General features: G+C 57.3%; 2 protein-coding genes across 11 annotated transcripts in view; one reads left to right on the forward strand and one right to left on the reverse strand.

Moving 5' to 3' along the window:
- Window positions 1–1,568, forward strand: part of CLSTN1 (calsyntenin 1) — an 87,773-nt gene extending 86,205 nt beyond the window's left edge. For all 4 annotated transcript variants that reach the window (XM_047871682.1, XM_047871685.1, XM_047871683.1 and 1 more), the window contains one exon: window positions 23–1,568. In XM_047871682.1, coding sequence (XP_047727638.1) covers window positions 23–220 — 198 coding nt within the window. In that variant the 3' untranslated portion in view covers window positions 221–1,568. The remainder of the gene's footprint in view (window positions 1–22) is intronic.
- An 867-nt stretch (window positions 1,569–2,435) lies between these two features.
- The window catches only part of PIK3CD (phosphatidylinositol-4,5-bisphosphate 3-kinase catalytic subunit delta), a 55,165-nt gene continuing 36,955 nt past the window's right edge, over window positions 2,436–20,645 (reverse strand). For 4 of the 7 annotated variants that reach the window (XM_047871675.1, XM_047871678.1, XM_047871677.1 and 1 more), the window contains 22 exons: window positions 15,210–15,382; window positions 12,737–12,965; window positions 12,164–12,393; window positions 11,553–11,732; window positions 11,132–11,281; window positions 10,603–10,692; window positions 9,290–9,511; window positions 8,554–8,650; window positions 8,334–8,464; window positions 7,777–7,827; window positions 7,541–7,708; window positions 7,324–7,445; window positions 7,037–7,180; window positions 6,845–6,944; window positions 6,519–6,697; window positions 6,316–6,428; window positions 6,089–6,167; window positions 5,345–5,512; window positions 4,605–4,728; window positions 4,332–4,477; window positions 4,020–4,152; window positions 2,436–3,307 (listed from right to left, as the gene is read on the reverse strand). In XM_047871675.1, the coding sequence (XP_047727631.1) occupies window positions 3,170–3,307; window positions 4,020–4,152; window positions 4,332–4,477; window positions 4,605–4,728; window positions 5,345–5,512; window positions 6,089–6,167; window positions 6,316–6,428; window positions 6,519–6,697; window positions 6,845–6,944; window positions 7,037–7,180; window positions 7,324–7,445; window positions 7,541–7,708; window positions 7,777–7,827; window positions 8,334–8,464; window positions 8,554–8,650; window positions 9,290–9,511; window positions 10,603–10,692; window positions 11,132–11,281; window positions 11,553–11,732; window positions 12,164–12,393; window positions 12,737–12,965; window positions 15,210–15,350 (3,135 nt within the window). In that variant the 5' untranslated portion in view covers window positions 15,351–15,382 and the 3' untranslated portion in view covers window positions 2,436–3,169. Of the gene's footprint in view, window positions 3,308–4,019; window positions 4,153–4,331; window positions 4,478–4,604; window positions 4,729–5,344; window positions 5,513–6,088; window positions 6,168–6,315; window positions 6,429–6,518; window positions 6,698–6,844; window positions 6,945–7,036; window positions 7,181–7,323; window positions 7,446–7,540; window positions 7,709–7,776; window positions 7,828–8,333; window positions 8,465–8,553; window positions 8,651–9,289; window positions 9,512–10,602; window positions 10,693–11,131; window positions 11,282–11,552; window positions 11,733–12,163; window positions 12,394–12,736; window positions 12,966–15,209; window positions 15,383–20,645 lie in introns of those variants that run through there. The other 3 variants (XM_047871680.1, XM_047871679.1, XM_047871681.1) reach the window with 3 other exon arrangements.

Below are 20,645 nucleotides of genomic sequence, written 5' to 3' on the forward strand. Positions count from 1 at the left end.
TCACGTGCCGTCTCTCTGTCAGACGTACGAGGACCAGCACAGCAGCGAGGAGGAGGAGGAGGAGGAAGAGGAGGAGGAGAGCGAAGCCGGGGAGGAGGAGGATGACATCACCAGCGCCGAGTCGGAAAGCAGCGAGGAGGAGGAGGGGGAGCACGGGGACCAGCAGAGCGCGAACCGGCAGCAGCAGCTGGAGTGGGACGACTCCACCCTGAGCTACTGAGCCCTGGGCCGCCCCTGCCGCCCCTCCTTCCGCTTCAGGAGACTCTGCTGCCCCAGCCCCAAGGGTCCACGGTGTACAAAGTCATTCCGGCCAGTAGGTCTGCAGACCCTCTCCATCGCTGACCACCCGCCTGTGCTCGCTGTCGCCCCGCCCTCCGCCCAGATCGCTCTGAGCTCCCCGCGGCTCGCTCTGTGCGGCCCCCCCCCCACCTCGCGCCTCCAGAAAAGCTGCGATCGCTGGACTCGTTGACAAAGGGTTAAAATTGCCCCCTCCCGCCTCGTAATCCTTCTTTTTTTTTTTTAAAGTCTTTATTTTTTCCAAACTAGTGCATGTATAAAATGGCAGAATGGGGGTTAATATGTAGATGATGAACTGACTTTTTAATATTTTGTAAATAAATTGGGATTCCTCGTGTCCTCCGTGCTAGTATGACCCAGGACTGGCATGCAAAGTGAAGCTTGAAACACGGGAGAGACCCCGTGGGCTCCGGCCCCACCCCCACCCCGGAGGAGAGCGGGCCTGCCCCGCTCGGGCCCCGCTCAGTGCACACCCTCGGCGGGCGGCCAGGCAGTTAAGGGGCACGGACTTCCCAGCACTGCTCAGCGGCAGGGGACCGGATCGGAGACCCCTCTCGGAGGTTGGAAATGGCCAGGTCTTTCCTTTGGGATTCTACCCATTTCTGATCCGGCAGAGGGGTGGGGAGCTGGGGTCCCTGGCCTCTTTCACACACTCCTCTGAGGACCGGCAGCTCCTTGCACAGGAAGCTGGACTCCTCGTGTGCAGCTTTGGGTTCACGCCTACTAGATGTCTGTTGCCCTGCCGGGGAGTGTGCACACCGATGGCACAAAGCGTCTGGCCACTTGGTGCGGAGACAGAACAGGCCTGAGTGGTCCGGACTCAGAACGTCCAAGGACAGACGCGCTCTGGCCCGAAGGCCGAGCGCTAGCTTTCCCCCCGACGGCTCCGGAGGCAAACTCCACTCCCCAGGAGTGAGGGGCCCTGCTTCTGGGGCCCGTGGGGGATGGAAAAGGAGAGGACAAGTCATGAGCTCAAACCCCGACAGCACTTTGTTTTTAATTTACATGTAAAATTTTAGATTTCTAAACCTGGGGGAAAATAATTTTGAATACTGTTCTGTGATTATAACTGCTAGTTGCAAGGACACTGCGGCCGTCCTGCGTCGTGTGTGGCCGCCCCTCACGTCCTGTCGCTGTAGCTGCTCTGTGTAGACAATGGTAGATGCTAATGCGGACTCCGCGTGGTGTCACTTTGTAGATGTGTATATTGATGAGGTCAGAAAGTGTACCCGCTACAATAAAGTGCTGGTTCTAACTCCAGTAGGAGCGCGCGTTCAGGTCTCGTCCTGGTTTTGTTCTAACCCTGCATTCTCTGGCTTGGTTTTTGACCGGAGAACACAACATAAAAAAGCTTTTATTTCTTTCCGTAGGCTGTTACCTCTCACGTGAAGGCTTCACAGAGCAGTGGTCTTCACCCCCCATCAGTTGTGTTGAACTCCCCTTCCCCATACAGAAACATGAAAAGACTAAAACACACACACACACACACACAAAACAAAAATAAAAAATACTCTCCTCGCCAAGCACCCAGGCTGTGTACCGGAACCAGAACGCCAGGAAGCACACAGACGCGTTTCAATAAATAACATATAGACGTACACTCGGCTGTTCCTGTTTCTGGCCTGGCAAGGTGGACCAGATGACCTCCACACTTAGTTGGGAACGAGAGTGTGGTCGGTGGTGGTCTGCATATGGACCACACCGCGTGGCTTCTGCTAACTGACCAAAGAAGGCGGTGGGCTTTTTCTTGAAGCTCCCGTACCTGTCCACAGGGCAGCTGCGCCTGACTCTGCCCGGCCTCGTGAGGCCTCCCAACACATAAAGATCACCCGTGGGCTTCTAGAAGCCCGGATTTCTAGTCCCCTCTCCAGAGGTGTCTTCAGACGGCTGGGGAGAGGCCCGGGAACCTGGTGTTTCTAGAGCTCCTCGGATCCCCCTAAGGCTAAGCCTGAACTGCTTCGAGCTAAGTAGACAAAGATTCCGCCAAAGACCTCAGGTTTCTGGTACCTGATTCCTCAAAGCAGGTTCCCAAAGCAGAGAGTTCTGGAGATCAGGTCCGGCCTTAAAACCTGCTTTGCGAGGCAGGTCAGGGCAAAGTACTCTGACCTGCTTTTGCCTCGATCCAGGACAGGTTGAGCTAAATCAAGCTCAGATCTTTTTAATGTCTTGAGGACCAGCATATATTATACTTTATGGGGGCGGAGGCTGTTCTGAGCCACAGAGGGTCCGTAAGTAGTTGGGGTGTTTTTTTGTTTTTTTTTTTTCCTTACCCGCAAACAAAACCGCTTTACAGCAGAGGAGAGGGTTTCCCGTACCCAAGAGTCACTTTAAAAGTGGAAAGCAAGCATCCCTGATTCTAGAGGGTACCCAGACTTCCTCTGGGAGCTGCCCCGCGCTCAGCCCGTGGAGAGCACGAAGGTGGAGGGGGTGAACGGAGAAGTGGGCACCAGGTAACTGCCAGGGGCCAAGCCCCGGGCAGCCCGGCGGGAGCCTGGGAGGAAGGCAGGCTTCCCGGAGGGGAGAGCAGTCTCTGCCGGGTCCCGATTCACCAGCTGGAAGACTCGGGGTTACAGTCCTTAGTGAGGTGCGGCCTCTGAAGTGCCCGACTCTGTCTTCTCACCAAAGCCCGGGGGCTCTGGCTGAGGACGCCCCTCCCCTGCACGAAGGATGCATTTCCGTTTATGGCTGTCGAGTTCCTGAAATGTTTCAAGTCATAAATAAATAACCAGTGTAAACAAAAGGCAATCATGTAGGTTCCTTCCCGTAGGGTGCGGTTCAGGCTCTCGGGGCCCCAGAGGATGCCTGAGGGTGCCTGGTTCCCCAGGCCGGCAGTCTGCTCCCTCCAGGCCCAGGGGCCTCCAGAAGCTTGCTACTACTGCCTGTTGTCTTTGGACACGTTGTGGGCCAGCCAGTTCACTTTGGTCTTCCAGCTCTCCCGGAGGGCTTCGTTGAACTTCACTCGAAAGTGCTTTAGAGCCTCCTCCTCTGTCTTTCCCAAGGCCAGAGAGTCCTGAGGGAAGATCATCAGAGCAGTGAGCTCCAGCCATTAGGGGGGCTCGTTACGGCAGGCAGACCCCGCCACCCTGCGGGAGGGGAATCCGGAGACAGAGGCCGACGCCCCCCCTTGGGAAGGACTCTGTTCTGATCCCAAGCCGAGACGGGCCTCCTGACCCACCCTCAAAGTAGGATGCCAGCTGCAGCCAGGAAGCTGTGACCCGCCGCCCCCCCCCCCTCCAAAAGCCTCCGGGGTGGACAGGTAGGCTCGCCTTCTGTGGTGGGAATTAGCCCCAGGAGGAGGAAAGGAGGACTTGCCCCATGCAGCTTCATTCTGCATGAACCGGGCACCAAAGAGGCGCTTGAGGCCGGCCCCCCTCTGACCCCCAGCTTCTCCCAAACTGAAAAGACGTGGGAAGGAAAGGCATTTTTCATCGTCGAGGGAGGGAATCTACTTCAGCCGTCTGGTACAAGCGGAACCACTACAGCCTGTGAAGGACCAGACGGTGGACCCAGGGAGGTCCCGACGCTCCTGCAACGGAACCGGGCTGACCCCACCGGCCCCCCTGCTGCTGGCTTGTGGGTGGCGCGAAGGACCCACACCGGGAGTGCCCTGCGGGGTCCACTGAGCTCAGGGCCCCCCAGGCCGCAATGCTCAGAAGAGGCAGAGGCCTTGGGGAGTTGGGGGCCGCCCGCTCTGCCTGGCAGGGCCCTGCCCTGGCATTTACCTTGAGATACTGGATGTCTTTGGAGCAGCTGAGCTCAGGCAGGCCGGCGGCCCGCATCAGGGCGAAGAGGTGAAGGAACAGAGGCCCGTGGCGCCGCAGGATGGTATAGGCTCGCTCACAGTAGCCACGGAACCTGGGGGGCGGGGGGGAGCAGAGGGAAGGGGAAGGCAGGGCTCTGGGTCCTCACGGCCGTTCCCACGCTGCTCTCGCCCTGGAAACAGCCCCCGCTCCCTCTGAGGCCCCAACACCCCGGCCTCTTCCTACAGGACCCGGCCCTGCACCCGGCCGGCCTGGGACCCCGAGCACCCTCACCTTTCAAATTTCTCACTGTTATTCGTTTTCCCCTGCTGGATCACGTGCACAAAGTCGTACGTGAGGATGAATGGGACGCGCTCACGGTTGATTCCAAACTTGGTCTTGAAATTCCCCAGAAAGTGGCCAAAATCAATGTGGAACAGCTAAGAAAAGGGAAGGAGAAGCCATCGTCAGAGAGGAGAGTGCCTTGGTGTCGGGTTGCGGGGTGGGGTGGGGGGGGCGGAGGGGTAGGCTGGGGGGGGTGACAGGTGCTGCCCACGTGGCCCCTACCTGCCCATTCTCGCGGATCATGATGTTGTCACTGTGCCGATCACCGATGCCCAACACGTAAGTGGCCACACAGTAACCCGCGCAGGAGAGGGTAAACTCCTCAATGGCTCGATCCAAGGCTTCCCTGTGTGTGTGTCGGTGGGGAGGGGTGTTGAAACCCATGGCCGTGCCGTTTTGCAACAGCTGCTACCAAGAGGTCGGGTCTGCGTCCCCTCTCCTTGAATCTGGCCTTACGACTTGCTTGGACCAATGGGACACGGAGGAGGCCCTGTTGGACTCATCCCACAGCCTCGGCCTTCAGACACCTGTAGCGCTTGAACCTACCTATTGCCATGGAAGGAAGCCCAGGCTGGCCTACTCACTGAGGGGAGAGCACGTGGAGACACGTACGTGACTGAGGCCATCCAGGCCGGTCAAGCGACCACGGTCAAGCGACCAGAGGGTAACGGTTACATGAATGATTCCGGCCCAAGAACCACTCAGCTCGGCCAGGTCCAGCTGCAATTTGTGGGCCCGTAATAACCCGTGGTGGTTTTACATGCCTAAGATGAGTGTGGTCGTTACAGGACAATAGCTAACTGATCCTTGGGGGAACAGAGACCTGACCCACCCCGACACGGAGCAGACCTGGTCCTCGGCTGAGCCAAGAAGTCATGGGGACTGTCACGGGCCCTTCTCCTCACCTTTGACTCCCACACTCCTCTTGGAAAGGGTGTCTGTCCCCAGGGCCCAGAACCTACCCAGGGTTCTTGGACTTGAGCCAGTTGAGCAGGGCATCCTTGTTGAAGGCAGCCGTGGCTGCCATGTTGCTTTTGTTCAGCTGGATGTTGGCGATGGTGTCTGAGTGAAGCACCACCTCGATGAGGCCTGTGCGGTCCCCCGTGGAGAGGCAGCCATAGGGGGTCATCCTAGCCAGGAGGGAGGAGGGACAGGGAAATGCCATGGTCAAGGGCTGTCCCTGGGGCAGTGTGAACCGCCCCCCTCCAGCCCGAGGAGCTCAAGACAGCCAAAACGGCCACAGGAGACGCCAGCGGGGTTGCTGAAAGGGAGGAGAAAGGTGTGCGGGAGGCGTCCTTGACGCCTGGAACTCTAGGGGAGGGCTCCTTGGAGAGGTCAACGCCAGCCCTCAAGATGCAGAGAGGAAAAGTCAGCGCCTCAGCTGAGCTCGTGTTTGCTCAGAGAGAAATCCAGATGGTTTAGAAGAAGATGTCACTGCTTCCCAAGACGGGGCAGGAAGCCAGGGAGCGTGGAGCAAAGGAAACAATGGAGTAAGACAGACGCCGAGCGCCCGGCCGGGCCTTCTGCGCCCTCACTCCGCGGCCTCATCGCCTCCCTCGGCCCTGACTTCAAACTGGTCTCTGCTCTGAGAACGGCCCCTTTGCCCGCAGAGGTGTCAGCGTCGGCTTTGACAGAGGACTCCTCCAAAGGGACAGGGTCCTAGGCGTGGGGCAAGTCCGAAGACGGACGCCAGGAGGGCCTCTCACCTCAGGTCCAATCCCTCCTGCTTCCACAGAACGTCCATGAGCTGGATCATCTGCAGAGTCAGCATGTCCTGGCGGAGGTCTGTGCGGCCGTCCCCGGAAGGAAAAGCACGAGCTTCTGGTGGGCTCCCCACTCCCAGCCGCGCCCAGCCCCAGGCCCCCCGTCCCCTCAGCCCGCCCCCCACTCCCCGAGGGCCGCGCAGCGCGTGTCCGGGGCCCGCCCCGCTCACCGTCCCCGTTCTTAAAGATGATGCCCACACTGCTGTCACTGCCCGCCTCCTCGTTGCTGTATATGACCCACAGGGGCTTCATCTTGGAATCCATGAAGGTGCACTGTTCCACGCTGCGGGCCAGAAAGCAGTCGGCACGGGCCCCCCCGCGGGGCGCCCGGCGGGGCAGGGGGAGGAGGCCGTGGAAGGGGCTCGGGGCTCACCAGACTTCGGCCAGCAGGGTGCTGGGGTCCAGCGGGGACTGCAGGTTGGAGAGGGCCTCCAGGTAGGTCTCCTGGCGCATGCACAGGTGCATCAGCTCCTTGGTCTGGGGCCGGGTGGTCTTCTGGGAGCTCACCTTGACAAAGTCGTTCAGGGCCTTCAGTTTGCTCAGCGCCTCGCCCTGGCGGGGAGACACAAGAGGAGGGCAGCGTGGGAAGGCCGGGGGGACAGGCTCCGAGCCTCAGCCCGGCCCGGGGGGCTCTGAAGGGGCCGAGCCTGCCCTGACACAGGGCCCCACCCAGGGCAGGGACTCCGGGCCGAGCCTCACCTGCCTCATCAGCACCTTCATGTGGTGGGTGCTGCCCCTGCAGTAGGCTTCCATGATGAGGCCGAAGCGCAGCGCCACGGAGGGCACGTGCATCTCGGAGCTGGAGGAAGGAGGGGACGGCTGAGCCGCGCCGGGCGGGCAAGGTGGGAACGGCCAGGGGCCCCGCCTCCCCAGGCCCGGCGGGGCCAGTACCGGAGGTGCCAGAAAAGGAAGTGGCCGATCTTGCGGTTGGACAGGGCCCGGTCCAGCAGGAACTTGGTCAGCTCGCAGTCCAGGTAGGACTCGTACTTGAGGACCTGCACCAGCTGCAGCAGGTACTGGAAAAGCTCATCGTCCCTGCAGAGGAGGGAGGCCGGCCTCACCTGAGCAGACCCCAGGCAGGGCTCAGTCCTCTTCGGGGGGGCGCCCCGGCTCCGCCGCCAGGAGGCGGGAACAAAACCGCGCTTCCGAGGGGCGGGCGGGGAGCTCGCGGGACTCACGTCAGTTTCCGCAGAGACTTGATGGCGAAGGAGCCCACGTGGCGGTCGGGGAAGCTGAAGTCCAGCAGCTCCAGGGCGCTCAGGACGGGCAGGTCCGGCCAGGAGCACAGCAGGTAGAGCATCTGGGGGTGCGGGTGGTCAAGGTGCGGCTGGGCAGGAGGTCAAGTCGGGGGGCCCGCGGCGGAGGCCCCGCCCCCCGCCCCGCCCCCCCGCCCACCTGGGCCACATCCTCGTGCTTGTTCCACTTGGTGACCAGCAGCAGGCGGGCCAGCGCCTCCGGGAAGCGCTCCTGGACCTCGTGCCGCATCTTCCACACCAGGTCTTTCTCGTGCTCGTACAGCTCCCCGGACCCCCGCCGCTCCAGGATTTCCCGCAGCTGCAGCTGCTGAGGGGTGCAGGCCGGGTGAGCTGCGGCCAGGCCAGGCGCCCCACCGCCCGCGGCCCCCAGCTCACCTCCTCCTCGCTGAAGCGCCCGTGCTCCCCGTGCCGCCCCAGCTCCAGAATCTGCAATGAGCGGTCCCGTCTCAGCGGAGCCCCGGGGCCTGGGCCAGCCCCGGGGGGGGGCGGGGGGGGGGAGGGGGGGGAGCGGGGGGGGGATCCGGGGAAGGGGAGCATCAACGCCTGGGCACTGGGAGCTGTCCTGCGCACAGCACCCCCGGCCTCCGCCCCCCAGATGCCAGGAGCATCTCTCCCAGTAGCTGTGACAACCAAACGTGTCTTTGGACATGGCCCCAACCCCCTGGGGAACAAAGCGGCCCTGACTGAGAACCACTGCTCCCCACCTGCTTTAGCGGGTTAGGATTCTAGAGAGTCAAGCAGGTCCCCAAATGTGTGTGGTGACCAAGCCCTGGCCCTGAGCCACTTAGGGGATGGTGGGGGGGGGTGCGGGGGGCCAGGGGGGGCACCATGCTCTGGGGATCCCCAGAGGCAGGGTCAGGAAAGGTCATCTTTAGCCCCACAGCCTCTGGGGAGGGTGGGTCCCGCCAGGCCCGGTTGGCGAGGGGGCTGACCTTGTCCAGGGCTGGGTAGTACACAGGGTAGGCGGACACCTCAGGGAGGCAGATGACTAGGGCAGCAGCGCTCTCCGTGTTGGGGTTACTCCGCACTGTTCCCGCGGGGTTCAGCAGCTCCCCCTTCTCGTCTGGACACAGGGATGGATGGGAGTTGCACGAGGAACGCCACCGGCCGGGAGCCCACGCCCCCGGGCCCCTCCCTCCCGCCGGGGCAGACCTGGTGCGGACGGCCACATGTACAGGCAGCATTCACCGGTCTTGAGCTGGTCCTTGTAGTCAAACAGCATGAGGTTGGCCCAGGCGATGGGGCAGTCCTGGGAAAGACCACGGGCAGGTCAGGGCCATTTGTTCATCTGCAGGATGGGTGTAGCCTCCAGGCCACCTTCCCCGCCCTCACCCAGACTCCCTGTGAGGAAGCCAGCAAGGTCAGCCGCCTCCTGGCTCCCTTCCACTCCCAGTCGCATCCCTGCTCCTGGCTTCTTGAGAAACCCCCAAACGAACCACACCGGCCCCAGAAGGCTGGCCCAGCTCAGCTATGGGTAAGTCAGCGTGGCTCAGTGGCCAGTCACATCCCGGGCCCTGGTGACTCAGTGCTCAACCACCGTGCCTTCCCTGCTGGCCGCTGACTCAGGCCACTCTTGCTCCCGGTGAGGACAGTGCGTCTGTCCTCCTACCCCAGGGAGCCGCCTCCGGGTTCCCACCAGGACCGAAGGCTTAGGCCCAGATATTCCGAGTCACCATGCTCATGAGCCCTGGAACCCAGAGCCCTCACATAGCAGGGGTGGCGGCCAGTGCGGGAGGGGCGGGGAGGTTGGGTGGGCCAGCCCTCCCGGGACTCCCCCCCCCCCCCCATCCCCAAGGTGTGTTCCTGCTCTGAGTGGATAAGGGGGAGTGACCCACAGTGGGCTGGCTCCCAGAGGCCTGGCCCCAGCCTCCCAGCCAGCCCCACCCACCGCCTTCTTGGACTTCTTCTTGGTGGACCGAGCCTTCTTGGCCTTCTCGATCACGGCGTAAAGTGCAAAGCAGAGACGAGCCATGCGAGGCAGGTCGCAGACGTTGATGTCAAACTCTAGCCGCTGCTTCCACACGGGCTCTGAGCACACGCTCACCTCCGAGCTGGACACCGTCTTGCACAGCGTCTCGTTGCCATGGAAGAGCCCGGCCTGCACCACCAGCTGGGGAAGGTGCAGGCGCAGGTGACAGGTGGCAGAGACCCAGCCTCTCCCCGCTCCCAGGTTCTCCCCCCACCACCACCTAAGGCTCAGAGCTCCCGAAATGTCCACATTTCACATGGGTCTGAATCCCACTTTCCATGTGGAAGAAAGTGGCACAGAAGAGGGGCGGCCGAATGCCTGAGAGGTTCAAGGGGCCACAGGGTGAAGGGAAGGGCACCACGGGCTATGCATGGGCTCCCCATGCCTCTGTGGGACCCCAAGTCATGGCACTTCCCTGCTCTGGGCCTCAGTTTCCCGAACACTGGGGCTTGGGAACTCCAGGGGCCCTTCTAGTTCTAATGCCCAAGCCTACCTCCACGGCTCAGAATTGTGCGAGCCCCAGGAGGAGGGGAATGTTTAATGCCACCTGAACACGCCGACCCTGGCTCCTCCAGCTCTACCCTGACAGCCCTCCGGCCCAGCCAGAAAGCTGCTTCCCTCCGATGCTCCAGGGTTCCATCCGGGAACCCCAGACCTGCCCTGTTTGCGAAATTACCCCAACAAAAAGTGTTCCACAAAGAGACTCGACCTCTGCGGACCCAGCTGTAATGTCCAGCAAATGGGACAGTAAAACAGACACCTGGCAGGCTATCCTATCCTGAGGACTGAGGGAGATGGGGTGTGTGAACGGCCCAGAAGTGGGCGTGGCCCCCAGGGGTCCCTGCCCGTGCTCCACACACCTCCCAAGTGTCCCCAGGGAGTCCCAAGGCCCCAGGGCCCAGCTGGAGCCGCTCCTCTTCGGCACCTGTCACCTCCCAGACTCTGTGCTTCCCACATCCCTGGGCCGGGCCTGGGCCCACCACTTCTACCAAAGTCAAATACCCAGAACTCACTGGGCCTGGTTTCTACGAATTAGCCTCTCTGGCCGGCCGGCCTGCTCCCCTCCCCTCTTCCTGTTTTGAAGCGGCTCACAACCACCCCAGGCAGGGATGCTGGGTAATGTGGTCAGGTGGCTTTCATGTGACCCCCCCCTTCTTCCTCCACCACCCCTCTAGACCACAGCCACCTTGTTTGTGCAGAAAACATCCCCCCTCCCCCCAGAAGCCCCCTACCTTCATCCGCTCATCCGCATTCACTTTGCTACCCTGGATCAGCTCCACGCAGAAAGGCTGCTCCAGGGACCACAGGGACAAGGAAGAAGGCTGGGGTGGGGTGGAGGGGGGGGGGGGGAGAAGCAGGGCTGTCAAAGCAGAGGAATCCAGGGGAGGCTCTGGTGGCTAGCGCCCCTGACCCCTGGCAAGGCCCGTGGCCACTCGGAGGTGGGCTGAGAGTGTCGCCGGTTTGTGGCAAGGCTCAAGTACCCACTTGCCTTTACCAGAAAACCTGCCGTGCAGGTGCGCCGGGACCCCTGAGCCCTGCCCCAGGAAAGCTCGGGCGGCCCCCCGCCCCCCACCCAGCACACTGGTGCAGTTTGGGCCGGCCAAGCTCAAGGCCCAGCTGTCGCCACTGACCAACCAAGGAGCCTGAGATGAGGCGTCCTGGGCCGGCCGCCAGCCCGCGGCGTGGCCACGAGGCTCCGGGGCCGGACAACAGGTGGGAGGAAGGGATGGAGGGGAGGGGAAGCGGAAGGCACCGGCTCACCTTCTTCATGGGAATGGGAGGCGGTTTGGTGCGTGGTTTTTGGACTTGGGGGGCAGGGTTGCTCTGCTCATCCCGCATGGCGAGGATGGAAGAAGAGTGCACCATGGTCAGGTGGGGGGTCAGCCCGCTGTGCAAGCAGCTGCAGATGTACTGAGACGGGGGCACAGAGTGAGCGGCCGACGGGGCAGCCCCAAGCATTCCCCCACCCGGGGGGCTCCCCGATGCTGACCACCGCCTACCCCAGGCCTGCCAGGCCCCTCCTGAGGACTCTCCTGCCCCCACCCGCTTCCTGAAGACAGAGCCCTCCTTGGGCTCATGAGGCGGGCAAGCCCAGCAAGGGGACGCTCTCGCCAGGACCCCCGGAGGCCTGGCTCCTCATGTTCAAGGGGGGCCCAGGGCCCTTCCCAGCCTTCGCCCTCACCTGGAACTGGCAGAGGGGGTAGCTGCCGTAGAGGTACTCGTGCTTTCCGTTCACCTGCAGGGTGTAGTCCTCAGGCCGCTCCAGCAGCGGCTGCCGGAACACCGTGGCCTTCTTCCGGAGGGCACAGGCCATCAGTGCCAGGGGCACATCCTTGCTGGACACCTGGAAGGTGAAGCTCTCCTGGGGGGGGAGGGGAGGGAGGGTCAGCCCTCCACCCTTGGGGGGGTGGCGCATGGACTCCGGGACCCAGAGGGTGTGGTTGCCTATTTGTAATAGGTGCCCCCTCCCCCCAGCGCAAGCTCCGAGGGCAGAGTCTGATGCAGGCACGTGGCTGACACCCAAGAAATACTGATTGAACGAATGAGTGGACCAGTGACCAAGGCCATTTGGTCATTCTGCCTCTCATCCGACTTGCCGGGTGGGACATTTGGCCGAGATCCTCGCATGCATGGATGCCCACAAGTACCACCGGGCGCCACTGGGAGGAGAGTGGATTTGGGGCGGTGGGCGGAGGACTGGGAAGTGTCACGGGGAAGCACCCCCCCCTTGGACACAGCAGCCTGGACGCAGCAAACGGGCCCCGGCGTCCCCGGCAGGAACCGCGGGCTCACCTCGCTGCCCTCAAACTTGACGTTGACGAGGAGGGCCCGGTTGGGGACCCGCAGGGTGCCGGCCCCCCAGCTCCGGGCCGAGGGCTCCAGCTGCAGGGGGAAGCTGTACTGCAGCCAGGCCTCCCAGCCCAGCTGCTGCCGGCGGGCGGCCGCCTCCTCGCAGAACTGGCGCATCTTGGTGCGAAAGTCATTCACCTCGGGGTCCCGCAAGGAGTCGAACTCGTGGAGGCCTGAGACGTGGGGAGGCTGGGTCAGCCAGGGGACGGGGAGGGGCGGGGCCAAGAGGGCCCACCGCACACGGGGGCGGGGCGGGAAGGGCCCACCACTCACGGGGGCCGGGCAGGGACGGGGTCGGGAGGGCCCGTCGCACACGGCGGGGCGGGGCGGGGCAGGGCGGGAAGGGGGCAGTGAACGAGGGGGGCGGGAGGGGAGGCGGGGCAGGGACACGGTGGGGCGGGCCCGTCGCACAGGGGGGGCGGGGCGGGGCAGGGGCGGGGCCAGGAGGGCCCAACGCACACGGGGGGCGGGGGGGGCCCGGGCAGGGAGGGGAGGGCCCACCCGCACGCGGGGCACCTTTGCCGATGAGGAGGCTGATCTGTGAGTTGACAAGCTTCTTCACCCTGTCACCCTCTCGGGCCACCAGGCGCAGCACCGGCAGGAAGGGCTGGATGTCACACAGTCGCCGCTGCTCGTCCTCCAGCTCCTGCTGCTCCGCGGTCTGGTTGACGCAGGTGAACACGTAGGCCTCAGGGTCGCTGAGCATGTGGAAGAGTGGCTCATACTGGGCGCGGTGCCACAACACCTGAGGGGACAGTGGCCGGTCAGCCCCTCCGACCAAAGTGAGCGGGGTCACGGGGAGCCGGGAGGTGGCTGGAGGCTGACCTCAGTCGGGGTGTCCCTCCCCTGCATGACCCTGCCCTCCCCAGACCCCTGGAGCACTGACCGCATGGGTCACCATCACTGCCCTTCTGTGGAAGGTGCCTGGTATTCGCTAAAGTCCTGTCCACAGTCCCCCCTGTATGTTACCCTTGAGAGACGGCCAGCCAGACATGACCTCCAGCTAATAGTCCTGGGGTTCATCACCCTGATTTCTAAATGTTGGCAGCTAATTCAGAAAAGGCAAACAACTTGAGAGGGCCATAAAACCCTCCATGGGCTGTGTTCAGCTAAGGCAGTCAGTGTGTGGCCTCAGGGCAAGGTGTCCCCAGGGTCCCCTGAGAGAGCCATCTAATAGTCAAGCTTTACTGCAAAACTGTTCACCACTGAGTCACAGAGAAGACGGGAAAGGAGCCCTATTTTTCTTCCACGGGGGACGGATAATTATGGTCCATCAGCACAAAGGGATTGGTACAGGGACATGACCCAGAATCTAGGGACACAAGACACACGGTGGGTGGGAAAAACAAAAAACAAAAAACCCCAACGTATAGAGCAGCAGATCTAATTCAAGCCCATGTCCATAAAAACAACTCTAATAGGGGCACCTGGGTGGCTCAGTCAGTTAAGCTCCAGATTTCCGCTCAGGTCTTGATCTCACGGTCGTAATTTCCAGTCCCAAGTTGGGCTCTGTGCTGGGTATGGAGCCTACTTAAGATTCTCTATCTCTCCCTCTGCCCCTCTCCTGAGCTTGTGCTCTCTCTCCCTCTCTTAAAAAAAAAAACAAAAACCACAACTCTAATAAACAGAGTAATTAGTATAGACCAGGATTTGACAAAAGTGACTGGTTTGCAGGCAAAACCCGGTCTGCTCCCAAGTTATTAGAAGACAGCCACGCCCACTCATTTACATATTGTCTGGGGCTGCTTCTGGGCCTCCGTTGGCAGAGTTGAGTGCTTGCGGCAAATATCAGATGGCCAGCAAAGCCGAGAATATTTACTCTCTGGCGTCTGGTATAAAAAGTATGAAGGAACTGAAGTCAAATCGGGGGGTGTGTGCAGCACATTGCATTTCTGCAGTGTGGGAATTGTAGTAGCTCGCATGCCTGGTTCAGAAAGATAAGATTACCCTTCAAGTGAAATTTACATAAAGTTAACTCACATGAAAAAGATGTTATAATGTTAACTCAGAAAAAAAAAGAGAGATCTCAAAGTCCGTAATCAGAATTATCACAAAAAGCAACACTCCACAGAAAAGAAAACAGGAAGCAGCCAAACTGTTAACTGTGGTTGTCTCACAAGGGCTGGATCACAGGTGACTTTTTTCCTTTTTCTGTTTTTTTCCCGTTTTCCTAAATCAATGTGTCCATATTACTTTTGAAATGGAAAACAAAATTTTTTTTTTTTTTTAATTTTTAAAGGAACCTCCCAGGAAGGGGAGATTGAGAAACAAAAACCAAACAAAAATTCCAAGATGGTCCCTTGCTTCTTTCCCTTTTTTGTGTGTGTTCAACTCCCAAGTATAGCTTTTAAAATTCTGAGCTGAGGTCTTGCTCTCTGGCGTGACCCATTAAATCCCACACTTGGTAAGTGGGATAAGCCCTTTGAAAGATCACAAGACAACATCTACCAAATACTTTCCAGATGTCTAACCCTTTGACTCAGTAATCCACCCGGACAATTATTCAACGAAAACTAAAAACTATTTCCAAAGATGATGTTTACTGAGATGACAGCTCTAAAGAGAGAAGACAGATAAGACTCTTTTAAGTGGCCTTGGATGGGGTGTCGTTCCGAAAAATGATGGCACAGTCATGGACAGAAGGAAAGGCCACCATGGGAACCACACCCTGAAGCTCTCACTGGAATCTGGTGAGTGTAATCGTGCACTGATAAAGGGGGAAGCTGAACTCAAAATGCTAGCTGGGCACTAACTGTAAGCGTTTATTATTATTTTTTAATGTTTATTCATTTTATGAGAGAGACAGACAGAGTGGGCGCGGGGGAGGGACAGAGAGAGAGGGAGACACAGAATCTGAAGCAGGCTCCAGGCTCCGAGCTGTCAGCACAGAGCCTGACGCGGGGCTCGAACTCACAAACCATGAGATCGTGACCTGAGCCGAAGTCAGATGCTCAACCAACCGAGCCACCCAAGGCGCCCAGGATCGTACCTTCTTGATGGTGCTGAGGTTGGCATTCCGGGACACAGGGAAGTTCAGATAGACCCCCGTGGGCAGCAGGAAGTCAACTGCCACACTCTGATTCTCCTCCTTGGTCCAGAATTCCATGGGGCAGTCAACCCCAGGGGGCATCCTGTTTTTTCACTCCAAAGACACCGGCTGTCCTGAAAAGGAAGAGAAGGCAAAATGAGGCACCCTAAGGGTGCTGGATGAATCCTTTGAAGGGATCCTTTGGAAAACAGATTGTCAGGACCTTTGGCAGTGGGATGTTCAGGAAGGAGTCCCTCCCGTGGGCGCCCGAAGCTCGCCTCCCTCTGGACTTCGTCCTGCCTGGGGTGGCTTGTGGCTCCTACTGTCCCCAGACCCCATCTCATCCGTCATCACAGGTGGGCACTCGCTCTGTCTGCATCCCTCACCGCAGTGGCCCAAACTCAAGACACCAACAGACCCGTTTCAAATCATTTTTTCTCAGGAACACACGCACAAGTGGGAGACCCGGCCACAGCCACCAGCTGGCAGAAACGGGGATGGCAGGGTCCCTGGTCAGACAACCCAGGACTCAAGAAGGACCAGGGGCTGCAGTTCTTTGAGACTTTCTAACCAGAAACCAAGTGGTTTAAAAATGGCTTTGGCCATCAAACAATTTGTTGAAATATCTCAGTCATACCAAACGCCCCCAGTCATACCCACTCTTCAGTAACAAAATGCTGCAGACACAGTTAAAGATCTTGTATCTCCCCTGCTCCAGGTCATCACTACCTGCATTCTGGCTGGTTATAATTTCCGTGCATGTTTTTATATTCTTATTACATTAATATGTATCCATGAAAAATTGCTAATATCTGTGCATGCTTTCGAACTTTCTATGAATGGCGGGTCTTCTGCAATCTCTTTGCCAGTCAACATTCTGTCAGTTAGGTTTATCCACACTGATACGTGTAGCTCAAGTTCATTCACCGGAACCCCTGTGGTATTCACTGTGTATATAAACCACAATTTATTTACCCCTTCCCCTGTCGATGAACCTCAGGGTTTGTTTCCACTCTTTTTGGTTATTACAAACAATGCTACAATGCATATCGTTATACACCTCACTTTGTGTATATGTAGAGTCTGGGTGAGTGCTGTCCAAGAGAAATACAACGGGAACCACCCGGGTAATGTCAAAACTGCCAGCAGCCACATTAAAAAAAAGTAAAAAAATAGGGCGCCTGGGTGGCGCAGTCGGTTAAGCGTCCGACTTCAGCTCAGGTCATGATCTTGCAGTTTGTGAGTTCAAGCCCCGTGTCAGGCTCTGTGCTGATGGCTCAGAGCCTGGAGCCTGCTTTGGATTCCATGTCTCTCACTGTCTGTCTCCTGTTTGCTCGCTCACTCTCTCTCTCTCTCTCTCTCTGAAAAATAAATAAATATTTTTTAAAAAATTAAAAAAGGGGCGCCTGGGTGGCGCAGTCGGTTAAGCGTCCGACTTCAGCCAGGTCACGATCTCGCTGTCCGGGAGTTCCAGCCCCGCGTCAGGCTCTGGGCTGATGGCTCAGAGCTTGGAGCCTGTTTCCGATTCTGTGTCTCCCTCTCTCTCTCTGCCCCTCCCCCGTTCATGCTCTGTCTCTCTCTGTCCCAAAAATAAATAAACGTTGAAAAAAAAAATTAAAAAAAAAAAATTAAAAAAAAATTTTTTAAGTAAAAAGATAAAGTTAAGTTTAGTGATATATTTTATGGAACCCAATATATCCAAACTATAGTCACTTCAAAACGTCATCACAAAAAAAAGAATTACTAATGAGATATTTTACACTTTTTTTTTTTTTGGTATTAAGTCTTTGAAACCTGGTGTATATTTTACACTTACAGCACATTGCAATTTGGGCACTAGATTTCCATCAGAAATACCTCATCTATATGTAGATTTCATGCCATTTACAGCTAAAAAAGTAGGTTCAGAGACTCAAGTTGTTGCAGATAAAAGGTTTCCAAGAAATGAGTGGAGTATCCATTTCTTAGATCTGAATGAATTAAAATTAAACGAATTGTTTAGAAATTCCGTTCCTCCATCACCCTTCACATTTTTTTAATGTTTGTTTATTTTTGAGAGAGAGAGAGAGAGAGAGAGAGAGAGACAGAACCCGAGTGGGGGAGGGGCAGAGAGAGAGGGAGACACATGATCCCGAAGCAGGCTCCAGGCTCCGAGCTGTCGGCGCAGAGCCCGATGCGGGGCTCGAACTCACAAACTGCGAGATCATGACTTGAGCCGAAGTCGGATGCTTAAAGGACTGAGCCACCCAGATGCCCCATCACTCTTCACATTTCAAGTGCTCCAGGGCTACGTGCAGCTGGGGGCTGCCTAGTTGGACAGCACAGGTCCAGGGTATGTGTGTGTGTGTGTGTGTATATATATATATATATACATATATATATATATATACCTCAGAGTGGAACTGTCACATCATGACAATAACCTAGAGAGCCAAACACCTTGAACTTTACTAACGTAGGGGCCCGTTGGCAAAGGCACCACCACCACGGTCTGCTGCTTACTTCCATTCCTTCATCAGCCCTTGGGGTCATCACATTTACTCATTTCCGCCAACCTGATGGTCACAGAATGCTCTTTGGTTGTTTTAATTTGCATTTCCCTGTATCCTCTGCAAATAGCCTGCTTTTAACTTTTGCCCGTTTTTTTCTGTGGGGTTGTCTTTTTCTTATTGGTTGACAGGGTTTCTTTTATATACTCTGGATTCAGTTCCTTTGTTGATTAAAGGAGTTGGAAATGTCTTCTTTTGGTCCAGGTCATCTTTTCACTCGGTTTTTAGTGTCTTTTTGGTGAGCAAAAGTTTGCAGTGTTGATGTGGTCAAATATTTTCCTTTGTGTTTTATGATTTTTATTCTTTAGAAAAATATTTCCCTACCCGAAGGTCACATCCTCCTAGATTTCGATGACTTTTAAAAGTAATTGAAAAATGGGGTTCCTGGGTGGCTCAGTCAGTTAAGCGTCCGACTTCGGCTCGGGTCATGATCTCGCGGTTTGTGGGTTCGAGCCCCGCGTCGGGCTCCGCGCAGACAGCTCGGAGCCTGGAGCCTGCTTCGGATTCCGTGTCTCCCTCTCTCTCTGCCCCTCCCCCGTTCGTGCTCTGTCGCTCTCGCTCAAAAATAAATAAACATTCAAAAAAATAATTGAAAGGAATTTAGTTTAAGAGAAAGATTCTCTTGGGCTCTGCCATTTGGGCCCAGGACTCCCCCTCCCAGAACGGCTGGTGCTGAATCTGCTCGGAGCTGCAGCACGTGGGCACATCACCCTGTAACCACTGCTGGGATCCACTTCCTCTGATTGTAAAACCACATCCTACTTGGGTTCCTCTTTCTGAGAATGACCAGGCCAAAGGCTTTCTTTTTAATTCAAAATGTGGGGGACAGTCAAAAATCCTGGAGAATCCACTTAACAATGCTAACTGTCCTGTGGCCACGCTCAGGAAGCCAGGGGAACCCGTGGCCACTCGATCCTGAGGTCGAGATGAGCACATGTGGCCTGAGCTCCTCAGGACTCCAGCCAACGGGAGGGTGCTCGGAGACCAAGGCGCCTCGGCTCCTCTGCCCCTTAGCGCTATAGAAATGGAGGCTTCGACTACACTCACCCGTGCGGGATGCAAGGGAAAACTCGCTCTTAAAAAGCTCATCCCTGGGGCGCCTGGGTGGCGCAGTCGGTTAAGCGTCCGACTTCAGCCAGGTCACAATCTCGCGGTCCGGGAGTTCGAGCCCCGCGTCAGGCTCTGGGCTGATGGCTCGGAGCCTGGAGCCTGTTTCCGATTCCGTGTCTCCCTCTCTCTCTGCCCCTCCCCCGTTCATGCTCTGTCTCTCTCTGTCCCAAAAATAAATAAAACGTTGAAAAAAAAAAATTAAAAAAAAAAAAAAAAAAAGCTCATCCCTGAGAAAGGAAGAACAGGAGGGTGCGGGCGGGGCATAATCAAATGCCAGAGGTGGGACAGGAGGCAGCAGGAATCCTCCGTCTCTTTGTGGGCCCAGGACCCACAGGCAGCTGCTAACAAGCCCGAACTCTCTATGAAGCTGACACCTCTCTCTGCAAACGTACGCGACAAAGATACCGACTAATCCAGGGGCTTTCGCGCTGCTCCAAGAACGCAAGTTGGTACAACCACTTTGGCGAAGTCTCTACTCTTGGCAGTGTCTACTAAGGCTGAGCACCCGTGTGCCTTGTGAGCCAGCAATTAATTGCACCGTAGGTGTTCGCTCGCCAGAAACACGAGTACACGCGCACCAAGAGACACGAACAAGAGTGTCTACAGCATTGCTCTTTGTAATGGCCCCAAACTGGAACGTTCCCAAGTGCGTATCAGCAGTATAATGGAAAAATAAATTACGGTATCTTCTCCCAACGGCATGTTCCAGAGCAATGAGAATGCACGGTCTACAAATACACACAACAGTATAAGTGAATCTCATAAACATAAAGCTGAACAAAAGAAGTCAGGCACAAAAGAATATGTGCTCATGGTTCCAACTCCACGGAGAACAAACACAGGCAGAACTAATCTACGTTGGCAGAAGAAGAGACAGGGGTTACCCCCAGAAGGAGGGCAGGTGCCCCAGGAGAAAGGGGTACGAGGAACTTCTGGGTACTGGCAGTTTTCAGTTTCTTCACCTGGGAGCTGGGAACTTTCACAAACCCCACACACCCTCAGTCCCAGCGGTTCAGATGGCTTGACTTCATTCCTGGCCGCTCCCATGGCCTGAGACCCACCTGGCCACAGGGGTTGGACTGGAACCAGGAAGGGGGCTCAGGCCCAGCCAATCACTGTCTACAGTGATTCCAGGATGAGCATGTGAATGTCAAGTCAGCCCAGTGGGTTTTGACGTTGGACTTCTTTGGGTATTTCCACCTGGGGTAGCGGGAAAGAATATCCATCCAGGGCTGCTGGTGACCACCTCTCGCTGCCCTTGGTGGGGGCGGTCTGAGGAAAGACGACCGTGGAGGAGAGCAGAGCTCGGCGTGGAGAGAGAGTACAAGCAGGTCCTGAAGGCGTCCTTGGGTTCCTGGATGGAGACATGCCTGAAGCCAGACTCCACTCCTGGACTTTTCAGTTCTCTCAGCCAAAAACTCCCCCTGCCCCCTACCTGCTTTTTTTGTTTTTGTTTTTGTTTTTAACTTAGAGCAGTTTGAGTTTTTTGTTTTTGTGTTTCTTTCTCTTTTTTTTTGTCACTCCCAGCTGCGTGTTCCGTTTTAGGAAGGGTCTGGTGTTTAGCAAGTTCTTTCCTTGGAAACTGGCCTGCCTTTAAGAGCCAACCCTGATCTTTGTAGTGCCATCTAGAGGCACACGGGGTTGTCATCTGATGGCTATTGCTGCTGGATGGTGGCCTCAGGACCTCTGACTGTTCTCCCTATGACACGGTTTTTAGACTCTTGCCAAACTTTGGTAC

This window comes from Prionailurus viverrinus, chromosome C1 (genome assembly GCF_022837055.1).
Source record: "Prionailurus viverrinus isolate Anna chromosome C1, UM_Priviv_1.0, whole genome shotgun sequence".
NCBI classification, from domain to species: domain Eukaryota; kingdom Metazoa; phylum Chordata; class Mammalia; order Carnivora; family Felidae; genus Prionailurus; species Prionailurus viverrinus.